Consider the following 27,190-nt stretch of genomic DNA (forward strand, 5'->3'; position numbering starts at 1 on the left):
CTATATCTTTCGTCGAGCTGTAGCGGCACTCATCTTTGCCTCCCTTACTTTCTTCTGCTCCCGCTCGCTAAACCGGTCACCGAAAAGACCGATGTGAGGCCGCATCAAAATCGTATATTTGACAAATTCCTCCATGCAATCCACCAGACGATCTCGGTTGCCACTAGGCATGAGTTGTTGATCTCCCGGTTGACCTTCATCCGGAAACTGTGTATATGCCCTGGGGATCGAGGATTGATTCGGGATAGTAAACATACGCATCCACCGACCCAAGATACGCAAGGAGTTGACGGCATTGAACGATTGAGATCCACCGCACACCTGGGCAATAGCCAGCGTTCGGCCTTGGGTGGGACGGACACTTCCTGTGGTCAAAGGAATCCAATCGATCTGATTCTTGAAGACAGCGGTCTAGCGTTGCGGGGGAAAAGCACCTGTCAGTAATTGTCGCACTGAGTGTTAGGACTATCGTGAGAGTCACTCACTAAATTGCCGTGCTGTTCAGGTGAAACCCAGACATGCCCATCACTCCACAGACTGAGGTCTCGAAGCTCCTGTACTTTAGGATGGTCGGTATCGCTATCGTTCTTCACCGGAAGACCTTCAGGGTCAAAGACGCGTACATCACAGCCGAGTCGGAACAGGATGCGGGAGGCTTCAAATGCCACGAGGCGTGAATATGACCTTTTCCGAAGACTGCCATAAAGTACCAGAACTCTCAGTCTCTCGTTTGTATCCCGTAGGTTATGCTCGGCCATATCTAGAGCCGTGGAAAGCTCTAAATTGTTGACCCAGTCCTTAGTCGCAGTGCCGCTAAGAATGAACGGTCGGTACTTCTGGCGAATATCTGGGTCGTCTTCACTCAGAGTCAATTCCAACGATCGATGATTTGCCTCTGTTAGGCGGATATCTGAAACCACTTGCTGAGGGATAGCGGAATGCATCCTTTTTGAATATATGGGACGCAACAAAAAAGGCCGCAAAGAAATTCCCAGTCGAAAAGTATGGGGCAATCTTTGTATAGATTGGTAAAGCATAGAGTATTTCGATAGTTGGCGAAGGTAAGCGAGAACAAAACCTGAACACAGCCAGAAAAAATTCGGTTTCTACAGATAAAGTGAGTGCATGGAATGAGTATGTCACCAGTGAATAATGATTGGACAAGATATAACAACGTATCCAGTGGGTCTTCGTAGGGTACGCGTATTGTATAATTGGCTGAGGATTGACTGCGATTACTAATAAACATGACTAACATAAATTTCCTCAGAGTCCGTTTAACCTCGGCAATCTCTTTGGACGTTAAGTGTCAAACCGAAACCTCCTAACTTGTAGCCTCGCCGTGGCGTATATACAGTATTACCATTTCCTAACATGAGAATGAAGACTAGGAGCCCCGGAAATATGAAAGAGGTTCATGCGACACCAGCGGCAGCACGAACTCGCGAGAACCAGCGGCGTTCTCGCTCACGGCGCAAAGAGTACGTCCAGCACCTTGAGCAACGATTACGGTCATTCGAAAGGCTTGGCGTAGCGGCGACTCAGGAGGTTCAAATAGCGGGAAGAAAAGTCGCAAGAGAGAATGATCTACTACGTTCCTTGTTGATGCTTCATGGTGTCACTGAAACATCAATTGAAGGATACTTGAAATCGCGAAGACAACCAACAAGCTCTACTCCATCTCAGTGCATGCCAGTAGCGTCTCTAGCATCAGCAAAGCTGCACCTGCCGACGGCCCCAAACCAACCTCCTGGGGATTACCATCATTCTCCGGGAACTCCGCCTCATTGGAATTCGCACAATCCGCCATATCAAGTTTTACCTATTGGGACGAGAAATTCACCGCCAATGTCAGATGCGAAGACCTGCATGGATATTCTCCCTCGTCAGGAATCTAATGCAAATCAAACAGCTGAACTCAACCCTGTCACAGCCGAAAGCATGTCTGAATCACATCACTTTGTTAGTCTTCAGGATACAGGTCAATTCACGTCATGCGTGACTGCAACAAAAATTATCGAGAATATGCAGAATCATTCAGACTTCCGTGACCTCCGATCTGAACTTGGATGCGGCTCGAAATCAACGTGTATGGTGAAGAATATGTCAATTTTCGAAATTCTGGACAAGTAACAGACATCTGGATATTTCACTGGACATATTCTGTGAATGATTCGATCACTATCAAATATGACGCCTTGCAACTTGTCCTGCAATCTTGCGACTCACATATTGCCAGAAGCATGAGCATAGGGGGCATGTTTCCAGACAAGGATGGTGACTCAAAATTGAAAGTACTGTACAAGTTCAATAGGTCCGCTTTATATTGCGACCTTGCTGGTTTATACGAAATCCTTAGTACATCATACAGCACACTCTCGCGTGGCATATATCCTGAGCATAAGCGGCCCCTATGCTACATGCGGCAGGATACAACGTGCGTTATCCCGGTTACCTTTCTTGACAAAATCCCGGGCTAGAAGTGACTTATTTAGATTTCCTGGCATCGATGATGCTTGGTCTGAGCAAAAGACGTATTTTGTAGTATTGCTGATACTTTTCTCTATTATTTCCCTATTATGTACCACAAAAATGATAATATCTTCGAATGTCCTATACTTTAAAGCTGATGTCGGCCTTGAAGTTCATCCTAAGGACTCGATATAGTAATCGTTAGTATGCTAGACCAATGACGTGGCGGTTGGTCATGTCAGTGACTCACTGATTTCGTTGCGTCTCAGTTTCCTCATGTAATGTCATGTGACCCTACCTTCATTCGGTTCCCTGCGTCAATGCCCCGCATGCTCCCTACATACATCACTTCCTCTTTCCGTGAGTTAGGTTAGGCCCTGGATATCACATAACTTCCGTTAGCTTCTAGGTCTTCCATTTACTCGCATCACTTGTGAGTGCAGTTAAACGGAGAAAGGAGTGCCTCCGTGAAGAACACAGCCCCATGGCTCGACCGAAGAAAACGAAGGTCATTCGTTGCCCCGCGCGATCTTCCACATTTTATGTCTTAACGAAATATTTCCTATAGGTCGAAGATCTAGCTCGCATCCGCAACAACCAGCGAAAATGTCGAGAACGCAGGCGAAGGTACATTGCAGAGCTCGAGCAGAAAGTGAAATATTATGAGAAAGAGCGGGTTCAAAGCAGTACAGGACTTCAAACTAAAGCGCGCAAGAACGAAGTTCTGGAAGGATTACATGAACCATCAAGCGTCAGTGAGAATCACCGAAAGCAGAGTCTCACACACGGATTAAAATGTCCTCCTTAGGATTGGGAAGATACTTCGACTCGAACGCAAACTCCTTGGCACATCTATTTTGAGCCTGGAGAATTTCAAGGGGAGGTAAGTGTGTATTCTTAATCGATAGGTCCTTGTCTATGTCTAGGCCCTTTACCGAAAGATAGTACTGAGCTTGCTGACCGCAATTGCAGCTTCTTGGTAGAGAGGCAACACATACGTTCCCCAATTTTGCCGATCCACCTGTGCTGCTTGACCGGTCAAATAGTAGTGAGCTTAACCAAGACTTCGCACCTTGTCAAGCCTTCTTTGATTCTGCTGCACTTATACATGACGCGAGAGTTCATGTGCCAACGCATTTCCCGGCCGCGACCCCGCTCTGCGCTCCTCCAGCTACGACAGGAACTGAGAAAATCATATGCGATAGTTTTCAACCGGCGTCTTCTCTGACACTCTGGCCTGTGTTAACAGACGAGATGGCAAGAGAGGATAGATCTATGCTCTGCTCTATAGCATACAGACTGATTCTGCAATTCAACAAGAGACAATGCGATGACTTGGAGATCGAAATAAAGATAAGTTGCGGTTTCAGACTAGGCCGTACACAATTGGAAGGTTGTAGGGTTGATATTGAGGTTCTTTTTGCTGTTCTTGCTGAGATATCTTCGTAATACACGAACCTGATACGAGACAAACCGATAACCTATGTAGCATAAATATCCAAATTCTCAATTCGTTCAACTCAAAGCTATCTAATTACCAGCGCTGCACCAGCTATGTTGAATAGTTCTACCTTCGTGAGGCCAGAAGACTAGTGCGCGCTTAAATCCAATTTACGGCGTGTTTCAACCATGGGTGTCGGGCTTTACGGCAAAGATTTTGAAAGAGCCTTATGAAAGAGATCCATGCGGGGAGTTGTCAGTGATGTGTCGATACTGGGTTCATTTGTAGATCCACTCACCAGTCCAGATGTTGAAATCCACATCCGGTAGATTGTTTATCTCCCCGCTGGTACTATTGTTCATCGAATCACAGCATGAACTCGAAGGGCCCGGTCCATTGGCTTTCTCATTCTTCCACAATTCCTTGTATATATTGAGATCGGCATTAGTGTCCAGAATCACTGCATCTATAAGCTAGATATCAGTACAGAACTAAATGAAGAAGACCCCCAAAAAAAGCATGGATACCTTGGAACCCTGCTTCTTTCAGATATCTTTCATAATCGGCAACCTGGCTAGCACCAGCTATACAGCCAACATATAAGGAGAGATCTTTCTTGATCTCTATTGGAAGCTCTCGTTTCGCCAGAATGTCGCTAATGGCAACCCTGCCTCCTGGTTTCAGTAGGCGGAACATTTCCTGAAAGACCAGGGTCTTTTCGACTTCCGGCACTAGGTTTACCACACAATTACTGATAATGCAATCAGCGGTGGACGATGGTAACGGTATAGAAGTAATGAACGCTTCGATGAACGATGCATTGGAGGCACCGGCGTTCTCTGCATTCTGGCGTGCTAAATCCAGCATGTCCTGCTAGCTTTAGGCAAGAAGTCAGCTGGGTAGGGAGCGATCCGCGTACCTTGGTCATATCAATTCCAATGGCCTTTCCTTCCATTCCAACCTTCTTTGCGGCTAGTAAAACGTCAATGCCCCCGCCACTACCCAAATCAATCACAACCTCGCCCTATATATGTAAATTAAAACCAGCGCCAAGGAGCGACCGGTGACAGTACTGACCACTCCTATGTTTGCCATTGCTAATGGATTGCCACAGCTGACACCTAAATTCGCGTTCTCTGGAATAGAAAGCAGATCCTCTAGGTCATACCCAAACGCACTTGCGACTTTGCGTTCATGATCTCCCAGTTTATGAGGGCCGTCGGTCTGCCTCGCGACTCCAGCGTAGCGCTCTTGCACACAACGATAGGTATCTTTCGAATTCATTCCGTTGAACTTTCTGGTTCGGCACCCCGGAAAGTCTGTCGGCTAAATGAAGTGTATACAAGAGAATTTTTTTTTCAGGGTCATAATGGGGAGAGACCAAGCTTAAATACATGTTACACGTATTATCAGTATTATCAGGAGCCTGTTGAGCGATGTCACGTGACTCATGTCTATAGCCTCGTTGATGTGGAGACTGGCGGTTCTCAGTTCTACTGATTGGCCGATTGTTCGCGGTATGTCATCGTTTGGGAATGGAATGTCACCGCCAAGCCTATTTGTCATAGATTTATCTTAGTCCCCACTCCCTCACACAATGTTAAGAAAGTAGACGTATGGATGGTACTTACATAGATATTGATTATGGAAGAGTCTAGTCAACTAATTATTTTTTAATCAATCTAGGGGTCATAGCCCCAAGATGGAATGCTAATGCCTAGGAATTGATCGCCCAAACCAATACGTAATACCGAAGCAGCTTCGATTTATCAGTCGCAAGGATTGCAAACGGAAGGACAACTAGCCTAGCGCGTCTCCAAGATTAACTAGATTAGAATGCTCCATATCTCCCTGACTGCTGTATAGCTCATATCACGTCTTGTTCATGCAATGTTGGCTAGTATTGATTATTAATAGTATTACCCATAGTATATGCAGGACTCAAGGCCGTAGCCTCTTCAATATTGATCCGTGAATACCAACAAGTTAGTCACCAATAACAAACGAAAACAAAGGGTCCCGATAGCTCAATTGAGCTGCAGGACGGGAAAATTTCCTTGCTTTTCGTTTTAGTCCTTCCAGCCAACTCGCTTGGCTATAAATTTGACAACATAGACAAGGCCAAGCAGTACCGGAACCTCAATCAATGGCCCGACAGTGGAGGCAAGTGCTTGGTTGCTGTTGGCACCAAATGTTGCGACAGCGACAGCAATCGCAAGCTCAAAATTATTGCTGGCAGCGGTGAAACTTTGAGTGGCAGCCAACTTGTAACCAAACCCTAGCTTGTAGGCCACAAGAAGGGTCACGAAGAAGACAATGATGAAATAAACAATAAGCGGAGCCGCGACTCGGACCACCGATACAATTTGATGAACCACCTGCCGGCCCTGGGATGCGAATAACACCAGGATCGTGAAGAGGAGCCCAATAAGTGACCATGGGCCAGCCCACTTCAGGAAAACCTGGTCGTACCAGCGTGGGCTCGTGATCTTTCGAAGGGTAATACGGGTGATAATTGCAGCACCAAGAGGGATACCAAGGAAAACTGCCACGCTTGTGGCAGCGGTGGAGTAAGATAGTGTAACTTGGCTGCCAGAGTGACTAATGACCTTGATGAAGAAAATGGCCAAGGGAGCGAAGAGCACCATTTGCAACAGTGAGTTAACCGCAACGAGAATAGCGCAATATTCACTGTCGCCTCCAGCGAGACCGGTCCATATAAGAACCTATCGGCAATAAAAGATTAGTCCCGTTTGGGCATCGTAGAGAAAGGGTAATGTACCATTGCAATGCATCGTGCCAACCCAACTAAGATCAAACCTTCTCGAAGCTCTGGTTCATCCGGTAGGAAAGCCCATGCCAACGCGAGCTGGGAAATATAACGTTAGCAAGTTTCACCCCGGGGCAAGTCAAAAAAGTCTCACCATCAAGAAAGGCGCAATAATCCAATTAACAAAGATACTGAATGCAATCTGGGTCCAAATACCACGCTCTCGGAAGACGTGGTGTAAAGATTCGTATCGCACTTTGCAAAGAATGGGATACATCATAACCAGGAGACCGATCGCTTGCAACGTTTAGTTGGAGGCTGTATTATTAAAGATTTTTTGTGTACATACCGATCGGAATAGAAACCCCGACGAATTTTCCCTTTTGAAGGGCGGGTCCCGTATTCTCCACAAAATTTCCCAGTATGATTCCAATTGCCATGGCAAGGAAGATCCATACGGCCAAAAAACGATCCAGCCAGCCAAGCCCTTTAAAGGCCGATTGTTTGGCCATAGACTCCTCGGGTTCGTGTTTTGTTTGTTTTTCGACATCCTCGATCGTGGGATTTGTGGACTGATTATTCAACGTTGCGTTGTGAGATTGCGGTTCGGCCTGCACAGGCAGATTTGCCTGAGGAGTTTCGGTAGCCATCTCTAGCCTCTGCAGATTAAATGCGTAAGATGCTTCACCTGTGAATGGCCTTTGTCGGATAAGGAAAATCTAAATAGAAAGGCAGTGATTGTTCGAAAGTCTGCACTAACGGAGCGGAGTCGTCTCTTAAATATGGTTTCGTCTTAAAAAGAGAATCTACCGCTAGTCCTGATATGGTAAGACTGATACTTCGTGATAACCAATCACAGCGGGCGGATGACAGTCTGCCGGATATGACCAATCATAATCAAGGGGTGACATGGCGGCAAATGCTCTAGGCTTGTGATTTGTCAGTGATGAAAATGCTTGCATTCCTACGAAAAATTTCGACCAATGATAGTGTCGGAGTGACATACAGGTTGCTTATCCAGACGAAAGCACATAGAGATGGCCATGCAAAGTAGTCTTCATTGACAGTTCCAATGCGGCTCGTAAATACATTCAAGCCATCCAGCTGCCAGTGCAGGTGGGTTTTTCTAAGTAAAGAATGCCTGAGATCACTTTCAAATGGCCAGACAATAGTTTTGACTAGGACAATGTAGGCTCTGTCTGAATGCGGTTTCGGCATATGCTGCGACTACGTCTCACCAAATGAATTGTGTGACGGCACTCCTGCGTAAAAGAATGTTCTAGAATGACGAATCAAAATTCTTCCCCTTTTTCAGCCAACACGTGGTGTATAAAATCCAAGAACAGCCACTTTTTCCCTCTTGCTTGTACACAATTGAGGCGTGACCATATCCCCTTTTCTTTCATTCATAATATCCATTGAAGGCACCTACTATTCATACCCACCAAGCTCTGCTATCGTGATAATTTCACCTCACATATTCAACTAGCTACTCGCCAGGACTACTCAACGCATTACTCGAAAGGCATGCCCATCATGGCTAAGCCCAGTGTCTTATTTGTCTGCGTTCATAACGCTGGACGCTCGCAGATGGCCGCCGGCTTCCTCTGTCTTCTAGCGGGTGACGCCATTGAAGTTCGCTCTGCCGGATCGGCCCCAGCCGACTCTATCAATCCCGCCGTCATCGAAGCCATGCGTGAGGAAGGAATCGACCTCAGCAACCAAAACCCCAAGATCCTAACTGCCGACGCGGTGCAAGCCAGCGATTTCGTCATTACTATGGGATGTGGGGATGTTTGCCCCTTCTACCCTGGCAAACGCTATCTCGACTGGCAACTTGATGACCCCGCCGGGCAAGGCTTAGACGCTGTGCGAGCTATTCGTCACGAAATCCGTCATCGTGTTGAGAAACTTATCACTGAACTCCGGTCCCATAGTTCAACTATTTGAGAATGTCGTATATAAGATCTGAGTCTGGTGGTGATATAAAAGTTTTCAGCACGTGTTGAAGATGGTGAATGGTCGCGTGGCTGGCATTTCCATTGTTCTTTACTACGTATGACTTATCCTTCTGGCGGGTATGATATCACTTCTAATATATCACCTTGTGCCTCGCAATTTATTCAACTGAGCTAACAGATTCCTCTTCCACTGAAGTTCCTAAGAGCTGGTCGGACTGTGTGTTGCGTGTAGATTCAGCAAGATAATGTTGTTTTATTTAGCTTATTCCATTATTCAATTAGGGAAATCGTTTGTGTGTATAGGAGCCAGTGCAAGGTCGGCGTATGCATTGGTCGTAATGTAATAGAAAAAAAATACAGTGAGATATACGTATGGCTAATTATCGGTTCCCACACCGGCAAAACATTCGATGAGCAGCGCTACATCGAAGACGCGCGTTGCTAAAAATTGCCTTGTCCGATTATGAATAGCAATTTAAGATGTTCAACGTTTTTTCAGTCAGTTTCGCAAAGTTCGAGAAAGCCTCTCTTTGCATGCTCAGGAGATAAGTGCAATACATATTGTTCTTGCTGAGCAGCCTCACGAACGAGAGGTTCAAAAGGCATTATTGGCTTAGAAGCTTTCACCGAAACTCTCCAGGAGGTGCAATTCTCTGTGTCAACATCATCATAGATTAATTCCCAATGGGTCCGAACATTTGCGGAACCACCAGGTTCGGAGACGAGCATTTGGTTCAGCGTACCAGTGACTTGTGAGTAGTCTAGCCACAGATTGTCGACAGGACCGCGAATACCGTGTGTGGGACTCCAGGTTTCCGAGAAACGAATCTTACCAGAAAACACACCTAGAAAATCTCCCTCGTGCACGGGGATGATGGAACAAACGAGCAAAGAACTACTGTCGTCTTTCGGCAAGAGGAAGGTAAATGAAGACTTATCTCCACCAGACTCTGACACTACTTGGTTGTCGTAGAGTGCGCATACCATATCAGGTGAGAAAGTCTGCAAGCCAATTTCCTTGTAGCTTTCTTCCTCGGTGAGGAAAGCCCATTCATTTCCGGCACAATTCCAACAGGACTCCTGAACTTTCAGCCTCTCAGTAACTTGAGGATTGTCAAGATCAGATACGCGCGCCAGGTCACCTTTCCCGAGCCTGAGAAGCTGCGTTTCTAGCTGTTCGATATGAGGTCTATACTGGGCCTCCCACTTCTTGATTGTATCCACAAGAGAGGTTTTTGATGTTTTGGGATACCCTTTGCAGTAGCTGTCAAATTCTTTGGTGCGGTAATATAAGACTTTTTCGATACCGAGTTCGCGCATTTTGAGAAGGTTTCTCCAAAAGATCCGGCACTGCCGTTGATTTTCTGCACCTAGCCTGTATCCAGCATCTTCCATGAACCTCTTAGTTGCAGCTTTCTCCACCATGGTGAAGCCGTCGGCAGGTCCTTTTGCGGACGGCAAGCTGGAAGGATCGATTAAAGCTGCACCCTTGAGAATGACTTTCCAGAAGATTGTTTCATAATACCGATTCTGCACACCCTTACCCATAGCCAAAGCGTTATCCCTCTGGATGGTGCTGATTGCCTGTTTGTAATCATATTCCGCAACCTCATCGGTGTACTTTCGTATATGATCAGGGTCGGTCCTAGCTGGGCCCACGTAGGCTCGGTGACCGTATCTAGCGACTGCTGAATTGACGATAAAGCATTCAAACAGAATCGAAGCCATAGCTTTCGTTGTGAACGCGGAGTCTGGATGATAGGATGAGGAAGTATCACCCGAGAAATTTGAGGGGTGGATTGCGTTCCCATGGTCGTTAGTAGGCAATGGCTAGATGTCAGAACAACTTAACGTTAGATCAAGCAAGTAGGCCAATCAGATGAGGCAAAGGAGTGCCATACCGGTTGATCAATACTCTGTCTGAGGGCCCGTCTCGATTGTTTCATCAGCAATGCGACCGGGTGATGGTTCGTCAGCACATTTGTCTGAACACTGCTGGGTCTGCTTCTTTTTTTCTTCCTTGGTTCCGCGCCCGCTAGATTTGCATACTCCCTTTTCTGGGCATTTGAAATCCGATTGGATCCACGCATTTTAGCTGGAGAGGCCGGAGGTGTTTGTAAAGCTCGGCCGCTGGTTCTTAATGGGGTGTCGCCTGCGTTATTGCCTTGGTTCGCGAGATGAGCCTGGAGGATTGAGTTCACCGTAAGCACTTGAACTCATAGCTAGGTTAGATGTCCCGCGTACCATCATCGTCGACTTGAGAAATCAAGGAATCAATATAATCCTCATCATGATCTATGCCGGAGGCTGTGAATGCATCCCGGATAGCCTGGGCTAAGCGTTCACGTGTTGTTTCGTCCATGATCCTTAGAGAAAGTGATGCGAACGACGATGTGCCCACCTCTTGCATCTTAAATAAAGCCCCTCCTCCGCTCTGGAACATTCGAGCAGATTGATCGACGAGCTGAGTCCACTTATGTGGGGCTCTTGTCATATGTTGACCAATGAATATAACTAGGGCGTCTCTCTAGCAACGATGGGGTGGATCTAGACCATCTTGACTGGATCTCGAGACTATAGTGTGTGGCCTCCGCGGCTTGGATGAGTGCTGTAGACGACTCAGCAAGAAAAATGGCGCAGTTCGAGTTTTTATCGGTGACTCGCCTCCAGGAGTTGGTCCCGGCCCCCTTTTAAACCTGCATGGTGTGTATTTCACCTTCACCAAACTGCCGATCCGCTCGACAAGAGTTCAAGAAAGAGGTGGAGCTTCTAGGCACGAGAAAGCCCACTCCTGGGTGCTCCTAGGGTTGCCGCGATTCCCAGGATCATGAGACCTGTTCGATCTGGGAATGCGATCTTAGGGCCGTCAAAAGATCCACGGCAAAAGCGCTGCTACACCTAGATGAATCATTAATTCCTGGCTACAGAACTCAATTCATATTCGAGGACTGGTTATGTATAGCAAGGAACCTTGATGTTATCAGAACTTAGACAGATGCAGACTTAACAGGAATCGTGAGGGCCTGAATGTGCATCTCGTCCAACATTAGTGACAAGAATCTTCGGAGACTGAGAATATTCTTAGCTCGTAATATAGAGAATCTGTAGAATTTCACGATAATAATTTTAATGGCATGAAAATATTTATGGATATTAATATTTTAGAATGGAAAAGTCTTACCGCGCTTAATATTTTGAGACAAGAATATCTCTCTCGGGAGAAAATTTTTGGGTGAGAATGTTAGTGACATATTTTTAACCTAAACTTAAATTTATCAGAACAAAATATTCCTGCGTTATATTATTCAGCAGAATATAACATTGTATTCTATACCATTCAGGAGCGAAAAAATTATACCTATCAGAATCTTCTCCATACTGAATATTCTGTTAGTAGAATATTCACTAGTGGGGCGCTCGTCGGCGTTTCGATTGATCGTCGGCGTTTCTTGAATACCCACGATGTAGACGATCCCCCGGAGCCCTTCTTCCCGAAAAGAACCACAGTTCCCGTACCCGCAAGAATTCTCTGGATGGAGACCGTCTCTCGAATTCTCGTTTGCTAAGATGCGCCTGGTTTTCGTATGGGCTGTCAGCGACGATCCCTACAATCTATACCGTTATCTGAATAAATCCTTTCTCAGTGAGGAATACGTCCTTATTTAGCCAATCACAGTTAGCTATCACTTTTCACCATTCAGTCCATTGCTCACCCGGACTAGCTGGTCTATCCTGACTTGCCGCGGAGACCGAGCCACTCCAAAGTGGAGAAAGGAGTAGCATCGAACCAATCATAGAAGAGGGAAGTCGAATGGGAAGAAGCCGATCCTGATCTTTATTGCACTCCATTAAACCAGAGAGCGAAAATTCTCAATTTGCCCAAGGCCCATGAGATACATCCCATTAGTACTTCTACAACTTAAGATAATGAAGTAAATGGTTGTTCAATTTCCTGGCTGAAGCTGCCTCAAATCGTTCTCAATCTGCAACTATTGCAATGAAACCAGTCTCACTTGGGACAGGAAGACCTCTAGACCTAAGCTTGCTAGCCCTTTTAGCTCTTCTCTTCGAAGACAGACTTTCCCAATTTTCATACAGGGTCAAGTCTGAGCATGAAATCCTCGCTATGTGGCCCTGACTAGAAGTTTCTTGTAATTCGGCATTTGGCGTATCTTCGGGCAACAACGAAGTGCGCGGCCAGTCGCCAAGCTCAGCAGACACTCGAGGAACGACCCAAAGTCCGCTATCCGCTTCAGCAGGGCGCCCCCACAGACTAGGTTCGGGCTCTTCAGGGGCAGGCTCAGGCTCTTCGGGAGGATACTCAGTCTCTTCTGGGACAGGCTCAGGCTCTTCGGGGGGGTACTCGGGCTCTTCGGGGGCAGGCTCAGGTTCTTCGGGGGCAGGCTCGGGCTCTTCGGGGGCAGGCTCAGGTTCTTCGGGGAGATACTCAGTATCTTCTGGGACAGGCCCTTGTAGAGGGGTTTCATTTGAGATGATGCCGTTTGGTGCCTTCACTAACGATGTAGCAAAAATCGAATCAGCTTATTAGCATATCGTTAATTTGTTGGAAGTGGTTTACCGCGTTGACCTTTCATAGAAAATATACGAATAGATAGTATCTCGAAAATCAATTTCATCACCGCATTATCAAACTGATGGTCTTGGCCGATGATATCGTAAAATTCGCGTAAACCAAGCCCTGGATCATTAGGCCTTAGTAGTCGCTGCAAGTTTTCTTGAATGTAACCTGGAAGCCAAGTTTCACCAGCAGGGAGGCTTGAAAAAACGTCCCTCATGACCCGCAGTATCTCAATAATAGGAAGCTCGTCATCAAATTGTTGCATCTTTTGCTGAGCAAGGACTTCAAGATCAGTAAGACCCCAAGTCCTTGACGCATGGTAGACTAAAACGCTCCTCTTGTACTCTCTAGCGAGATCTGACGTGCCTCCGCCAAGAGGCGAGCTGACCGTCTCGTAGCCGCCTGTGTATAAGAAGTGTACCACGGTATGCCCAACGTCTTCGTCAACATGAGACAAGATAAAAGTCGATAATCCAAGTCTTGAAGGAGCAAACTTTGGGTAGTTCCGAAGGAAATGAGCGGGAATGCCGTATCGCTTGCTTCCTATAATGAGGGTAACAAGAGGGGATTCGTAGGGCCAGTAAATGCGTCAGAAAATGCTGGTTGTTACTTATTCAAAGAACTCACGATGACGAAGGCCGATGATAGTCAATTTTGGGAGAGATCTCTGGCGTGAGGGGTCGCCCGGGCAGCTCATTGGACTTGCGCTGTTTCGTTTTCTTCTTTGCCATTTTTGGGTCTACTGTAACTTTGCTGGCTATCAAGTGATCCCTGGAGATGTCCCAAGAAGTATATGAAAGATAAAAGGGAGAGAAGGCCTGACTACATCTAATATAGCCGGGAGTGGGGAGAAGCAGGGTAATGCAAGTATGAGTTGTCCTGCAAAGCGGTCGGAACACGTCATCTGTGCAGTGAATGGCAATTTAGTGTCAGTCATTGAAATACAATGAAACAGTAGATGGACTACTCAAGTAACTGCTTTCTCTTCGGTCCTTGGTGTCCATGATATAGATAGTCTATCCGATAAGCTTATATGTGGTGCTGATGATCGCCCGGGCCGTGAACGGAACCGGGCCGACGCGAGACTGTTCCACGTTACTCTGACGCAGGGAAAAAAAAGCGGAGAAACTAGGAACGAGCGGGGTAAATGAGCTGTATATTTCTAGTCGAATAGGGAGCAGGGGAGCTTTATTCGACCAGTTGGCCTCAATGATAAGCCTCCATTGGGATTCTTCCTCAATCATGCCTCCCAACCGCTGTGCGTTCTGTAGCGTACGATCGGAATCCACAAAAAGGATAAGAGAGGAGAAAAGCGCTTAAACGTTGAGTGGCTTGATTTTTCCTGATTAATATGAGCGAAAGACATTTACAATTCATGAAAGAGCAAAGGAGAGCTTCGGCAGTTAATCATTGGCTGATGGCAATTTCGAGAAAGCCTTTTTCGGCATTTTCAGACGACAAGTGCAGTTCATATTGCCCGTGCTGAGCAGCCATGCGAATTAGAGGCTCAAATGGCATGGTTTGTTTGGTGGCTTTAACAGAGACTCGCCACGAAATGTCAGACTGTGTCTCGACGTCGCCGCAGAAAACATCCCAGTGAAGGCACACGTTTGCTTTACCACCAGGTTCAGACACCTCCATCTGGTTCAGTACCCCTGTGACTTGAGAATAGTCAAGCCAAAGTCTCCCGGTGGGTCCAGGAATGCCATGGGTTCCACTAAACTTCTCCGAGAAACGGAGTGCGCCAGCAAATATGCCTAAGAAGTCACCTTTGCAAATAGGTATAATAGAAGATACAAACAAAAAGCCGTCTTCCTCGGGCAAGAGAGTGATGAATACAGACTTATCGGTCTCACCTTCGTACACCAGTTCATCGCTATGTCTCATGCCTAGATTGTCGGCAAAAAGTGACTCTGCGGCGCACTGTTTGAAAGTTTCCTCTTCAGCGACGGAAGCCCACTCATCCGATGCATTATTCCACGAGGTCTCTGGAACCTTCAAGAGCCTTCGCACTTGAGGGTCATTGAGATAGCTCAGTCGTTTCAAATCTCCTCCACTCAGTGATAAGATCCGCGTTTCCAATTGCTCGATATGAGGGAGATACTTCTTCTCCCACTTGAAAATTTTGTTCACTAGTGAGATTTCCGCTGTTCTGGAATAGCTTCTACAAAAGCTGTCGAATTCTTTCGAACGGTAGAGAAGAACTTTGTGAATACCCGCCTCACGCATTTCGTATATATTCTTCCAGAAAATACGATATTGTCGCTGATTCTCGGAGCCCAAGCTTTGCCCGATATCCTCCATAAACTTCCTGGTAGCAGCCTTCTCCGCCATTGAGAATCCATCAACCGGGCCTTTGGCGGGGGGAAGTGTTGCGGGATCGATCAGAGCGGCGCATTTAAGGATTATTGGCCAAAAAATGGTTTCGTTGTAGTTGGTCTGTATTGCTTTGCCAGCGCTGAAAGCAGTGTCCCTTCGAATTGTCTTGATTGCCTTATCATAACTGTATTTGGACAACTCGTCGACATACTCCTGTGTCTTCGCCAGCTTAGTTGTTATCATAGCTGTGCTGGTGTGTTGCCCATACTTCGCTATAGCGAAGTTCGATTTGACGCATTCCATGATTATCGTTGTTATGACCTTCATTTCGTAGGCTGAACCAAAAAATGATGGCAAGGAGCTATCATGGGGTGTCGGCAAACGCTGTGGGTTGGTTTCGTTGGCCTGAGACTAAAAGCTAATCATAAGTCCCTTTATCCTTCTCTTGCGGATTTGAAGCAAAAAGGTCTTACCGTTTGGTGTGTTTGAGGCGACGGAGTTCTCTGGGGAGCATTGTCGCTAGAAATCCCAATTTCATCACTCCTAGATGCTCCGGGTTGCTGATCCATCAACTTCAAGCCATGGCCGCTTTTTCGCTTCTTCCTTTTCCGCTCTCCTGTGCCAGCCGTATCATTGTAAATCGTTCTGCCCTCCGTTGCAGCCTGTTTCATAAGGCGCTCAGACCCACGCTTGCCATGTGGCGGAGTGAAAGGTGTCTCGATTGTCATTCCCTTCAGCTGAGAGACAGATTCAGTCCCGCTGCATCTTCCAGTCCTGAGTTGGGCTTCGCGAACTAGAAAAATTGTCAATGGCCCGGTGAAGCTTAGCACTAGGCGAAGGTTCGCTCACGATGGTTCACAGCATGCGCAGTAAGTGACCTAAGAAGCTCCTCGCTATTTTCAACTCCACAAATGGCGAACAACTCCCTAATCTTCTGGGCTGCCAGGCCCGAGACAGTATCATCCATGGCGGGCGATGAGTGGAGGAGGGAAGTTCGATTTCTTGAAACTTCCTCCAGGCTCCCCTCCAGGACTCACATTTCGAATGTTCTAGCCAGTGACTCCCTTCGAGGGCGGGGACATGAGCCAATCATATCAGCACCAGGGAGTCGCAAAAATAGCACCCTCCAGGCCAAGGTAAGAGTTCACAGAAGTTCGCCTCGGGTGTCGTTTCGGCTACCGCAGGAAAACGAAAATTAGACAAAGGGATACCAATAAGGACCATCTTGCAGGTAAGATAGATCAATTTGAGTCAGGGAATATCCTCAACTTGCAGACAAATGAGGGCGTGGATAATTAGGTGGCATGACTCCGACTGCACAAGTCGCAAATAATGATCTAAGTCGGATAATTCTCCCTTATTTGTGACCTCCCATTTTGTCCAATATCGGTCGGATACTGGTGAAGGGTCGCGATTACCTCGAGTATCGAGGAACACGTTGAAGTGATTGCTGAGGGCGCGTTCAATGAACAATGGAGAGCCCCAGATGAACCAACAGATATGAGTGATCCATCTGCATTGCCGTGTTGCTTGCCTCTGGTTTGATTTTCGAACAGTCAAATTGCGAATGATAAAGGCCGATACGCGTCATGTTGATCGTGTGAAGATGGTGAAGAAGTGAATTGAGCGGCGACCGGTGAAAGAAGAACAGTATTAATCTTGAGCAAAAGTACGGTGTTTAATTACTGCCATTGGTTAAATAGAATGTGGTTACCTTCTCTTCCAGAGCCCCACACGTATCACGTGCGATTCCTAGTACCCCTGGACCCCCACGTTTTGGAGCATGATTGCTGCAGATTGCTGCATGAAAAGGTTTTGGCCTCTCAACAATTGTCTTTAGGCCCTGCCAACCTCTCCCCGCAGCTGTCCCTGATTTCTATATTGGCAAACTCTATGCTTTTGTTGTCATCTCCCCTTCTCGAAATTGCTAGAGCGTCTCTATGGCTACGCTAGTATGGGCGCTACCGGAGATCTTCTATCGCCCTTGGCTTTGTGGAAAAAGCTAGCGTCGATACTCGAAATTGCGTGTTCACATGTAGCACTGGCCGTACTGGGCTTGCACGAGAGGTGATTGAGCCTCGGTGGTAATGCGAACACTCAGGAGCGACCATCTCGACCTTCTGACAAACCGCGCGGTGGAGTTTTTGGAGCACATAGTCAACGTTGAGCATCCAGTAAGCTCGTAGGATCTAAAGATTAAGTGGCGGGTGTGAGGGATGAATGCGTTGCATTATCTCGCTTTTCTGCGATATCGCCTTGGCTTAACTACGGATGTGTTCCCGCGACATTAGAATGCTTCCCCATTTCTGATTAAACGCGTTCTATCACTACTGGAGCTATCTATCGTCTACATTCGAAATTACTGAGGTCTTGGTACACAAGGGGCCCTTTTTGGTGACAAACAGAGGGAAGAATGATATTTGAAGGTTCACGTATTATATTCCCATTGCCTCAAGCTGTGCAATTAGCTGGGGCGATGTAGCATCCACAGGCGATGGCCGCGAAGGACGAGGCGGATACCGAGCTATATCCACTGTATCTTAGTATTTAATTTCTTCAAGGTCTCAAGGTTCTTCCAAGGTTCCGAGGTATAGCACCGTTGGCTCCTAGGCCAAATCAGAATCTATCAAGAAAGGCGCGTTCTTACCTGCATAGATATCATCGACTGTTTGACTTCTTATGATAGCATGTGGGGGTATATAATGAGCAATAAGGTACTCCCTAGCAACACTCGCTTGGGCTGCTTCGGGAATCGACAGCGAAAGTTTATCAACAATCTCCTCAGCACGGAAGATAAAAAGACCGTTAAGAGCTGCCGTATCAATCTGAAGGAGAGTGCAGTTTCTGCTGCCAAAACGGGTATGCCTATCCAGCATCCAATTTTCAGCATGTCTTCTCTGAGAAAAAAGCGAGATGAAAATGCTCTCATAGTCAGTGTCCAAGCTCAAATGCTGCTCTACTGCGTCACCAAACTCTTGGAGAGTATCCTCTTCTTCCTGTTCATCCCCTCCATCATCATACAACGTAACCGTATCAACTGCCTCGAGGCCCTCGTATATGTCATAGGTCGTCATGGAATCCCCATATTGAACTCTGTAGAGACTACCATGGACATCAGCTTGAGAGAGGCAGAATGTATCCATTGCTATATGCCAGTTGATGAGAGACGTACTTCATAACGATTATTTACACGAAAGAGCGCTTACCGAGCAAGTATACTTTGCGGTAATGGAACGAATGGTAGAATGAAGAGAAGTCTTAAGACCAGGCGCCTTGATCACCCTGAAGATCACTCTGAAGGATAGCACCTCAAGCCGAGGAAGATCTCAATATAATTCTTTTACCGCAGGGTTTCCATCAGGTTTGAGGGTACTTAAAGCCCATGCATTGCGGCCCAAACCCGTCCCTCATTCAAAAGCAAACACGCAGTACAAGCGCATGGCAAGCCAATAAGAATAAAAAATTATGAAAGTGCGTAGCAAGAGCATGCATGCAAACAGCGTACGCGACCAACAAATGACTAGCAAACAAGCTGTAAGTACACTAATGGAAGCCCGGGTTCGGGGCTTAGCTGATAAAGAAAAGGATATAAGGAAACAAAGCCGACAACCAACGAGAAGCGAGGAATCGCATTGGGATGGGCGAATCAGAGGCAAGTGAGGGTGCAGGCCAGCTTTTAGCGGCAGCAGCCATGTACCTTACGCGTAGCCGTGGCCGATATAGCCTAGCCCTTCCACTCGTGCCTCGTTTCAGGACATAAAGTTTGAGAACAGGGGTGGTCCCGAGGGCGGAGAAATGGGTGGCAGACCAATTAGAAGAAGACTTCAAAAAGGTGCTGAGCAAAAGTATTCTTCTCCAATGTGGAGCAAGGAGTAGCTGAGGACCAATCACGTCCAAGCACTCGTAGCGCCCTGTGAGCGTTAATTCATATCTGATGCTACCACTGCGCACGAGATAGGACTGTTCGCGGTAGAACTGGCGGGGAATAATGGCGTCTACAAGGAACAAATCCTTTCCTAATATGGGATTTCTAGCTTAGAATAGCTCTTCAAACCTTTTCATGAAACATGCATGCTCTGAAATCAAAAGATATTCCAGCACAATCTCCGCGTATTGAAGCTTTGCTTGCTCTTTAGAATAATTAGTTAGTTACCTCAATGGATATTACATAAACAAAGGGAGAGCAGGATGACTGTGGATTAGGGCTCTCCGGTCTAGCCCGATGACTCGGGACTTAGCGGAAAAGTCTTTGGTGGAATAATTTTTTACAGAGACCTGGGGCATGCGAGGGTATAAGGAAATGCACGGGCCTTCGCTTGTGGTGGAGAAAAATTTGTCAAATAGCCAATCTCTTGAGAGTCATACCATCCACCAATTTCGAGCAATTTACTACAAACGAACATTCAACACTCACGGTTCCACCACCTACCTTCTTCTTGCTAACGTTAAGCGTAGCTTGAATCACCACATCAATGGTGAAAATCCTATAGACGCGACATATCTGTGTATTTTTTCCCCCACCATTTGGCACAGTGTTGCAGTTAAGTAGTTCGTGCATTGAGTAATCCATGCATTGAGGAATCCGTCCATTGAGTAATTCATACCTCGAGTAACTTCCAAACGAAGCCAGGCATAGCAAAGCAGAATGTGGAACTTACCATAGAATAGGTCACAAAAGTGAAAAATCCTTTGGATGGTCTCTTCAAGAACGTAGCGGCATCATACTCCTGGGACAAAGGAGGTCCCTCCCAGGAGCGAAAAGGCACAGTGTCAGGGATATACATGAGGCAGACATGCTAAGCGGAGGACACGGACCCACATAGCTTATTTGGGTTCCCCTGAACGCGAGGAAGCCAAAGAGAGTTGGCTTCCTCGCGCTACGTCTTGTATCTAGAGTCGACTAACGTAATCCACAAGCGAGTCGGCCACACAAGCGAGTCGGCCACCCCACCAAGCATATAGAATTCAAATCGATTTATTTTCACCACAACGCCTTAATATACAAAAAAAACCTAATTATATCGTTTTGGGCACTGTAATCTTCGATGCCCTAATTCGCGGCAGTCGCTACAGCGAGGTGGCGCCCGTGTAGATAGCTGCGAAGCTTGTTGACCAAGGTCTGCTGGGGCAGTCGATTGAGCTTCAGAGGCTTGGTTTGGCGTCGATATTAGCTCACGAGCTTCTTGAACCGATAGGCCTTGCTCTCGAGGTATTTGCCTATTAGATCTAGCCCGTTTTTGCTTCTGTTTCTCATTGGCTGCGCGTAAATCCTTGTTTTCTTGCGCGAGGATCGTAGCGCTATGCATCGAAAGCTGGCAGCCTTTGATAAGCTGGTTTAGTGCTGCGTCAGTTGGGCTTGGTGGGCTGCGAGAGCGTTGCTTTAATAAAGCTTTAATCGACGAAGCCTGGCGCTGTAGCTGTTTTGGATTTTGAGGCGTTTTTGGTGTGAATTGGCTGCTTTGGCTGCCTTGGCTGCTCCCGGGGGTGTTGGTGTACGAAGCTGAATATCTAGCTTCTCGAGGACCCGATCTGGATTATATGGGACTAATCCAGCAGCTGCGAAGCTATTTTGAATAGTTTCAGCTTTATCGAAAGCTTGTGAGCGAGCGTAAGGGTATGCAGCGAGAAAATCGAATTTGTCGATATGATTGATACCGCATCGTATTTGCCTCTCAACCAAGCTGCCGTATGCCTTTTTTAAAGGCGCAAAGCAGCCAATATCAAGAGGCTGCAGAATATGCGATGAATGCGCCGGCATGCAAATTGGTATGATATTCGCATCGCTGCATGCTTCGTCGAATTGAGGCGTCAAATGGCTGCCATGGCCATCAAGAATAAGCAGCCGATATTTGCCTTTCGTACGACTGGCAGTAGCTGGTATAAATACCCTTTTTAGCCAGCGAAGGCTGATTTCATCAGTCGTCCAGCCATTTTGGCTCACTTCGAAGTGCCAATCGGAAGGTAAATCGTCGAACCAGCCTTCAATATAGACCTTGCCTTTGAAGATGATGCATGGTGGCAGCACCTATCCAGATGCGTTTATCGACTCAATTGCTGTAACCCATTCGCGATTCCCAGGTTGTAATACCGATCGCCGACCGTAGTATTTAGACCGAGTAATCACTTTGGCTGTTGAGGTAAGGCCTATTGCGAAGCCAGTCTCATCGAAGTTGTATATATCGTCGCATAGAATACCGTTCTCATCGACTGTCTTTCGAACGCAGTTGAACCACTCATTAATGATTTTTGGGTCTTCATTTTTGGCGCGCCGATAATCATATCGACGAGAGAAACGAGTCTTAATTTCATCATGGCGTTTAATGAAATTATAGACCCAATTCTGGCCGATAGACTGAATGGGGGTAGATCCACGCTTAGCCAATAGAATATTGGCCATTTCTCTCGCACAGCTGCTGGCTGAAGAGCTGCTCCGCGTAAATCCATAGAGAGAATCCATTGAAGAATCGATTCTTCTTCAATTTGGGTCAATTTTTGGCAGTTGGCGCGTGTATCGCATCGATTTAGGTGGCCGGAGATTCGGTCTTGAAGCGTTGAGCGAGGTATTTGGAATCGGCTTGCTGCTTCGCGAATTGAAGGAATTTCTTGCTTCTGAATAGCTTCGATAGCTAATAAGAGCCTACCCTCTTGCTCAATAGATTTTCTAGTATTTTGAGAGCGAATTGGTGGCATGGTAGCTAGTTGAATTAGGAGGTTCGCGAAGATGGCGCGATTTTCGTGGGGGTGGCCGACTCGCTTGTGTGGCCGACTCGCTTGTGGATTACGTTAGTCGACTCTAGATACAAGACGTAGCGCGAGGAAGCAAAAGAGAGATGGCTTCCTCGCGTTCAGGGGAACCCAAATAAGCTATGTGGGTCCGTGTCCTCCGCTTAGCGTGTATACCTCGTGTATATCCCTGACAACTAGTGGGAAGGGTCCTGGGAACGGCGGTCATTCTTATCTTTAAGTATTAATCCAGATAAAATTTCCTCATTTATAATATTGAGGTGCACAAATATTCTCAGGTCATTAACATTATTATCGTGATATTTTGCAGACTCTTCATAATACGAGCTAAAAATATTCCCACTCCAGATGAATCCCCACCCCCCCCCCCCCTCCCCCTATTGGATCACCGGCACTAGTATTCGAACAACAAGAGAGGAACACATTCACAGGCCTAGAATGCAGTTTATTTATGTGTGGGAGAAGACAAAAAGAAATGGCAAAATCCTGACATCCATCCATGGAATGCTTAAAGGTCCCTCTCTTCATTTTGGAGTGGCGCAGTCTCCCTAGCACTTAAGGGGCTGTCCATACTCTCTAGTCTGCCCAGGCTCATTGCTTTGCGCAGACTGTTGGCGCTTTTTCCTCTGAATCTTTCGTTCACATCTACCATGGCAAAGACGGTGCTGCTACATCACCGTAGATAAAGCAATGGTTCCTAGCTACAGTACTAAATGTGTAGTCGAGGGCTGATCGTGTATATAGCCAAGTTTCGTGGTGAAAGCGGATTGAGTTGGCAGGAGGGGGCGGCTTAGCAGGTCCTGGGACCTCCACGGTCTTGCGACCTCCAGTGACATAGAAATTGGGACAACAGGCCTAGGTGGCCAGATGACTATGGTTTCAAGTGTGCTGTGGACCTACGTCTCGGGTGGACGTACGTCCAAGACTCTAGGTCCGGCTGGGTTTTCAGTCTGTCGACTGGGGTCCTGGTCCGTAAATCCACAGTCCTTCCACCACGGTTCCTCAACATTGGACATGCGCCGCCTGGCCAGTGGCTTGTCGGACCACTAGCCCTCATATTCTGGTCAATGTCCCGCAGGCCGCAGCCTCTAGTCCCAGCCGGCTCACGAGCCCCGGCCCATAGGCCAGCTAGGCCTGGTGTCTGTCAACTGGCAACTGGATCAGACCGCTGACCAAATGATCTAGCAAACACAAACAAATTACTTAAACCGCATCCCCGAGTCCGGACAGACATGGGCGACTAGGCGACCCTTCCTTGGGTCATCCACAACTGACACTTCTGCCACAACTAGGTGAGAGCTCTTACTGTACAACCTGAAGGACGTTCCTATGACAATATTGAGAACAATAGAAAAGCGTCACCTTCGTTGAGGTTTTCAGACCTCCCTCGTAAAGCCTCACGGGTTAGGAGAGCTCTCACCCTTTAGACATCACGCGACCTTATGATATGCTCGAGAGACAGTAGATTTAGGGGTTTTGAAACTACCATAGTTCTGAGATCTTCAAGATTGCAGATGAGACGTTAAAAGCCTTACTGCTTCACGATGACTGAGATGCTATTTACAGCAACGCCGTTTTTCCAATTTTAGCCAGAGCGACCATTGTACGTATCGACCATCTCGGTCTGACAAGGACAAGGATCCGATTATGCTTGCCTAGAAGTCAAGGCACCATTCTAGGTTGAAAAAAAAATCAAGGCTACAGCCTGGGGCCTCCGGACTAATAGGAAACGCACGTGAGGAAGGTTCGTGGAGACGATCTCCACCCCTCGAGGATGTTGAACTCGTCTTTCACCAGGCACACTTTTCTGAGGACTCACTTTTTAACAGTGCTTCACCACCTTGGCCATAATAATTGTGTTCAGGAGAATAAACATCGCTTCAACCTGGTGATAGGGTAAAGCTAAGCCGGAGAAGCGATAGGTCCATTTTACAGGTGATAGTATGCAGATCCACTAGATCAATCAGCGCATCAGTACATACTGCAGTAATTACTTAGTAGCAAAAGAAAATTCACTCAGAAAAGTGCTGTGGCGAAACATGAGCATTAATGAGGTGTTTACTCCGTACTTTCACCCGTGTTAGCAAGTCCCTGTCGAGACCGGGTGAACTTTATTCCGAAGAAGCTGCACATTCTGCCGCCTCCACGTTGAATGAGACGCCATCAACTCAAGAAGGGATGGGCGAGTACTATTGCTAAAAATGAGTACGAAAAGAATATATCGTTCAACAGCAGTTCGCCAAGACCCGTTATGTGTTCTTTTTGTAGATTTCAGGCCTGCGTTAGAACATTCAGGACTGGTCTTGAACGAGTGCAAAAAAGGATTAACTCACCGCGGTCGCCGATTCATCGCGGTCTCTTTATTGAGGTGGTTTTGCACGTACCTCAACAGTTTACATAACAGTTCATTTTCGAACATAGCAGGTAAAAGCGTATTCATACAGTAGTGGGGTAATAACGGGGTAATTGGCGCTCCTATTGGCAAACACACATCTCTGGTGAAGGAGTCATAATAACGCCAACCTCATCTAACGTCGGGTCGGCAATCAACAGCCTCTTGTTGAGAGTCAACGCTTAAATTTTACAACCCGCAAATATATGATATTTGCGTTGATTCCTGACCAAATCTTGCGGCGTATTTGAGCAGGATTTACAAATATGCTGTTATTTTCATCGTTGCCGCACCTAGTTGGTGCCTGCAAATAATCACTATCGTCTTTCTTTCAATGATGAACAGAGCATGTACAAAGGCCAATTTCCTACCTAATATTTTCAGCAATACATTTTTTCATGCATTTAATCATTGAGATATCAATGTTTATAAGAACAGTATCCATCTCAGTATTATCAAGACTAATTTCGACCCCTAGCCACTCAAAAAGCAAGGCTCCAGTTCACAATGGCCGCTGTTAAGTCCGTCTCATCTATGAGCCCCAGGAGATCGAAGAGACAAAAAAAATGCCGTCGCAAAACAACTCTGATGAAAAAGGCGTCCGAGTACAGCAAGATGTGCGACGCAGATGTATGCGTAGGCATTCGTTTGCGAGAGACGGGTCAGGTACATATTTTGACAGCAGATGATTCGGGGTTTTGGGCTTTCCTTGCCTCACAATTGGTATGCTACGAGCTCCGTCCTCCACAGAAGAAATAGCTGATTCTTTTTAAGTGCGCCTACTACCCCAAACCAAGCTTTATAACAGTTCAAGATTTGGATAGGGCCAACAAAGGAATGGCCGTCAACTCCAAGTGATGTAATCAAACACTCCGCAGGTGATCGCCACATTTATTTTATACCACCACCTTGGCTTCTGGTTTATAATTGCGGATGAGAGAGCCGAGCAGTGACTCGCAGAAATTATATTACGCTTTCTAGACTGTCCTCATTCACACTGTACCTTTCACATAAAAGCCGTAATTGCATTAGCGAACAGAAATGCTGGGGGGTTCTTCAAAAAAAACAAGACAAGGAAGATATATGGCTCAATTCCATATGTATAAATAGAAGCAAACAATCGAAGAGGTCTCGAGAATACTTCCTGTGGTAGTATGTTTACAGTTTCATGCTGGTTGGTTCGGGTGGGAGAGGGCAGAGGCGTAGTTGACTACTTGGAGATCAAGTTGGATAAGCAAGAGCCAAAATATTCAATTGTATCTGAACAAAGACAAGCATTAACCGCTCTCAGCCCATCACACCCCACATCCCTTTCTCACTGGCAACCATGAAGATGTGTATATACAGTACGCATTTTATGCCTTCCTTCCTTTCGTGTTCGACGTGCATCTTCACCATATCTGCGTCCTGTGCCTTGGATAAGCGATCATTGATCAATGCACGAATCACTCAATGCACGAATCACTCAATGCACGAATCACTCAATGCACGAATCACTCAATGCACGAATCACTCAATGCACGAATCACTCAATGCACGAATCACTCAATGCACGAATCACTCAATGCACGAATCACTCAATGCACGAATCACTCAATGCACGAATCACTCAATGCACGAATCACTCAATGCACGAATCACTCAATGAACGAATCACTCAAGTGTAGCACTGTTGTCAAATGGAAACAAAAACAGAATGCCTTGGGGGTTCAGCTATTGCTCAACGTGAGCAAAAAAGATCGCCGGGTGACACTTTGACTGAACATTCAACGATTGTTCGTTTTTTGTAGGAAAATTGCGCAAATCAGTGTATGGTAGGAAGAGATTGGCCATCTGACAACACTTTCTCCACCATGAGCGTAGGTCCGTGCATTTCCATATACCTTCGCATGCCCCGGGTCTCTGTGAGAAATTATTTCACCCTGACCACCGCCGCTACATCCCGAGCTATCGGGCTAAACCGGAGGACCCGAATCCACAATGATCAAGCTCTTCTGATTTGCATTGTACCTTAGAATACAGACTAATAAATGATCGTATTATCAACCTGGGTGTCTGCTTGCTTTCCTTGACAGATTTCATACTGTTTGGATAGGTCCTGGGTGTGTCATCCACCATGTGATCCCTTGCATTTTCCCAGGCACGAACATAATCATTCCAGGAGACACAACAATACTGTACAATGTGGAGAGATAATTTGGGAAGTGCTGCCCTGGAGACTCTGAGCAAAGTAAAGATAAACGCTAACCACTTTAGGTAAATAACTAGTCAATACTCCGTATTGTGCCGTAAATAAATGTAAGGTGGAGATTGGAATAACATCGAGCCAATCATATCAGACAAAGCCCACCCAAAATAATTCGATCTGGATAAACTTGAATATAGTACCCTCCGTCAGGATTGTTATCTTGATAACAATATCGCGAGAATAATGCTCAAGGTATTCCTTGTTTCCCAGTTCAGGGATTCGGACGGTCAAGGAGCGGCTCGCCGTCTAAGGATACGGGTAGAA

General features: G+C 46.5%; 8 protein-coding genes across 8 annotated transcripts; 1 reads left to right on the plus strand and 7 right to left on the minus strand.

Moving 5' to 3' along the window:
• NUU61_001479 (uncharacterized protein) lies at positions 1-1,037 on the minus strand (the record flags this gene model as incomplete). The annotated part of the gene is made up of 2 exons (XM_056652061.1): positions 1-411; positions 486-1,037. 2 exons carry the CDS (start codon positions 1,035-1,037, stop codon positions 1-3), a joined length of 963 nt encoding a protein of 320 aa, XP_056515328.1.
• A 3,154-nt stretch (positions 1,038-4,191) lies between these two features.
• NUU61_001480 (UbiE/COQ5 family methyltransferase) lies at positions 4,192-5,197 on the minus strand (the record flags this gene model as incomplete). Its single annotated transcript, XM_056652062.1, has 4 exons — positions 4,192-4,379; positions 4,441-4,783; positions 4,833-4,937; positions 4,991-5,197. The coding sequence occupies 4 exons, from the start codon at positions 5,195-5,197 to the stop codon at positions 4,192-4,194; spliced, it is 843 nt and encodes a 280-aa protein (XP_056515329.1).
• Positions 5,198-5,982: 785 nt separating this feature from the next.
• NUU61_001481 (arsenic resistance protein) lies at positions 5,983-7,333 on the minus strand (the record flags this gene model as incomplete). The annotated part of the gene is made up of 4 exons (XM_056652063.1): positions 5,983-6,639; positions 6,696-6,782; positions 6,838-6,980; positions 7,033-7,333. 4 exons carry the CDS (start codon positions 7,331-7,333, stop codon positions 5,983-5,985), a joined length of 1,188 nt encoding a protein of 395 aa, XP_056515330.1.
• Positions 7,334-8,219: 886 nt separating this feature from the next.
• Positions 8,220-8,633, plus strand: NUU61_001482 (arsenate reductase ArsC; the record flags this gene model as incomplete). The annotated part of the gene is made up of 1 exon (XM_056652064.1): positions 8,220-8,633. One exon carries the CDS (start codon positions 8,220-8,222, stop codon positions 8,631-8,633), a length of 414 nt encoding a protein of 137 aa, XP_056515331.1.
• A 506-nt stretch (positions 8,634-9,139) lies between these two features.
• On the minus strand, positions 9,140-10,372 carry NUU61_001483 (uncharacterized protein; the record flags this gene model as incomplete). The annotated part of the gene is made up of 1 exon (XM_056652065.1): positions 9,140-10,372. The coding sequence occupies one exon, from the start codon at positions 10,370-10,372 to the stop codon at positions 9,140-9,142; it is 1,233 nt and encodes a 410-aa protein (XP_056515332.1).
• A 2,250-nt stretch (positions 10,373-12,622) lies between these two features.
• Positions 12,623-13,954, minus strand: NUU61_001484 (uncharacterized protein; the record flags this gene model as incomplete). Its single annotated transcript, XM_056652066.1, has 3 exons — positions 12,623-13,158; positions 13,224-13,762; positions 13,851-13,954. 3 exons carry the CDS (start codon positions 13,952-13,954, stop codon positions 12,623-12,625), a joined length of 1,179 nt encoding a protein of 392 aa, XP_056515333.1.
• A 676-nt stretch (positions 13,955-14,630) lies between these two features.
• NUU61_001485 (uncharacterized protein) lies at positions 14,631-16,509 on the minus strand (the record flags this gene model as incomplete). The annotated part of the gene is made up of 3 exons (XM_056652067.1): positions 14,631-15,953; positions 16,016-16,335; positions 16,392-16,509. The coding sequence occupies 3 exons, from the start codon at positions 16,507-16,509 to the stop codon at positions 14,631-14,633; spliced, it is 1,761 nt and encodes a 586-aa protein (XP_056515334.1).
• A 1,639-nt stretch (positions 16,510-18,148) lies between these two features.
• Positions 18,149-18,685, minus strand: NUU61_001486 (uncharacterized protein; the record flags this gene model as incomplete). The annotated part of the gene is made up of 1 exon (XM_056652068.1): positions 18,149-18,685. One exon carries the CDS (start codon positions 18,683-18,685, stop codon positions 18,149-18,151), a length of 537 nt encoding a protein of 178 aa, XP_056515335.1.
• Between the last annotated feature and the right edge of the window lie 8,505 nt (positions 18,686-27,190).

This window comes from Penicillium alfredii (assembly GCF_028826965.1).
Source record: "Penicillium alfredii strain IBT 34128 chromosome Unknown utg000002l_segment0_segment0, whole genome shotgun sequence".
Classification (NCBI taxonomy): Eukaryota; Fungi; Ascomycota; class Eurotiomycetes; order Eurotiales; family Aspergillaceae; genus Penicillium; species Penicillium alfredii.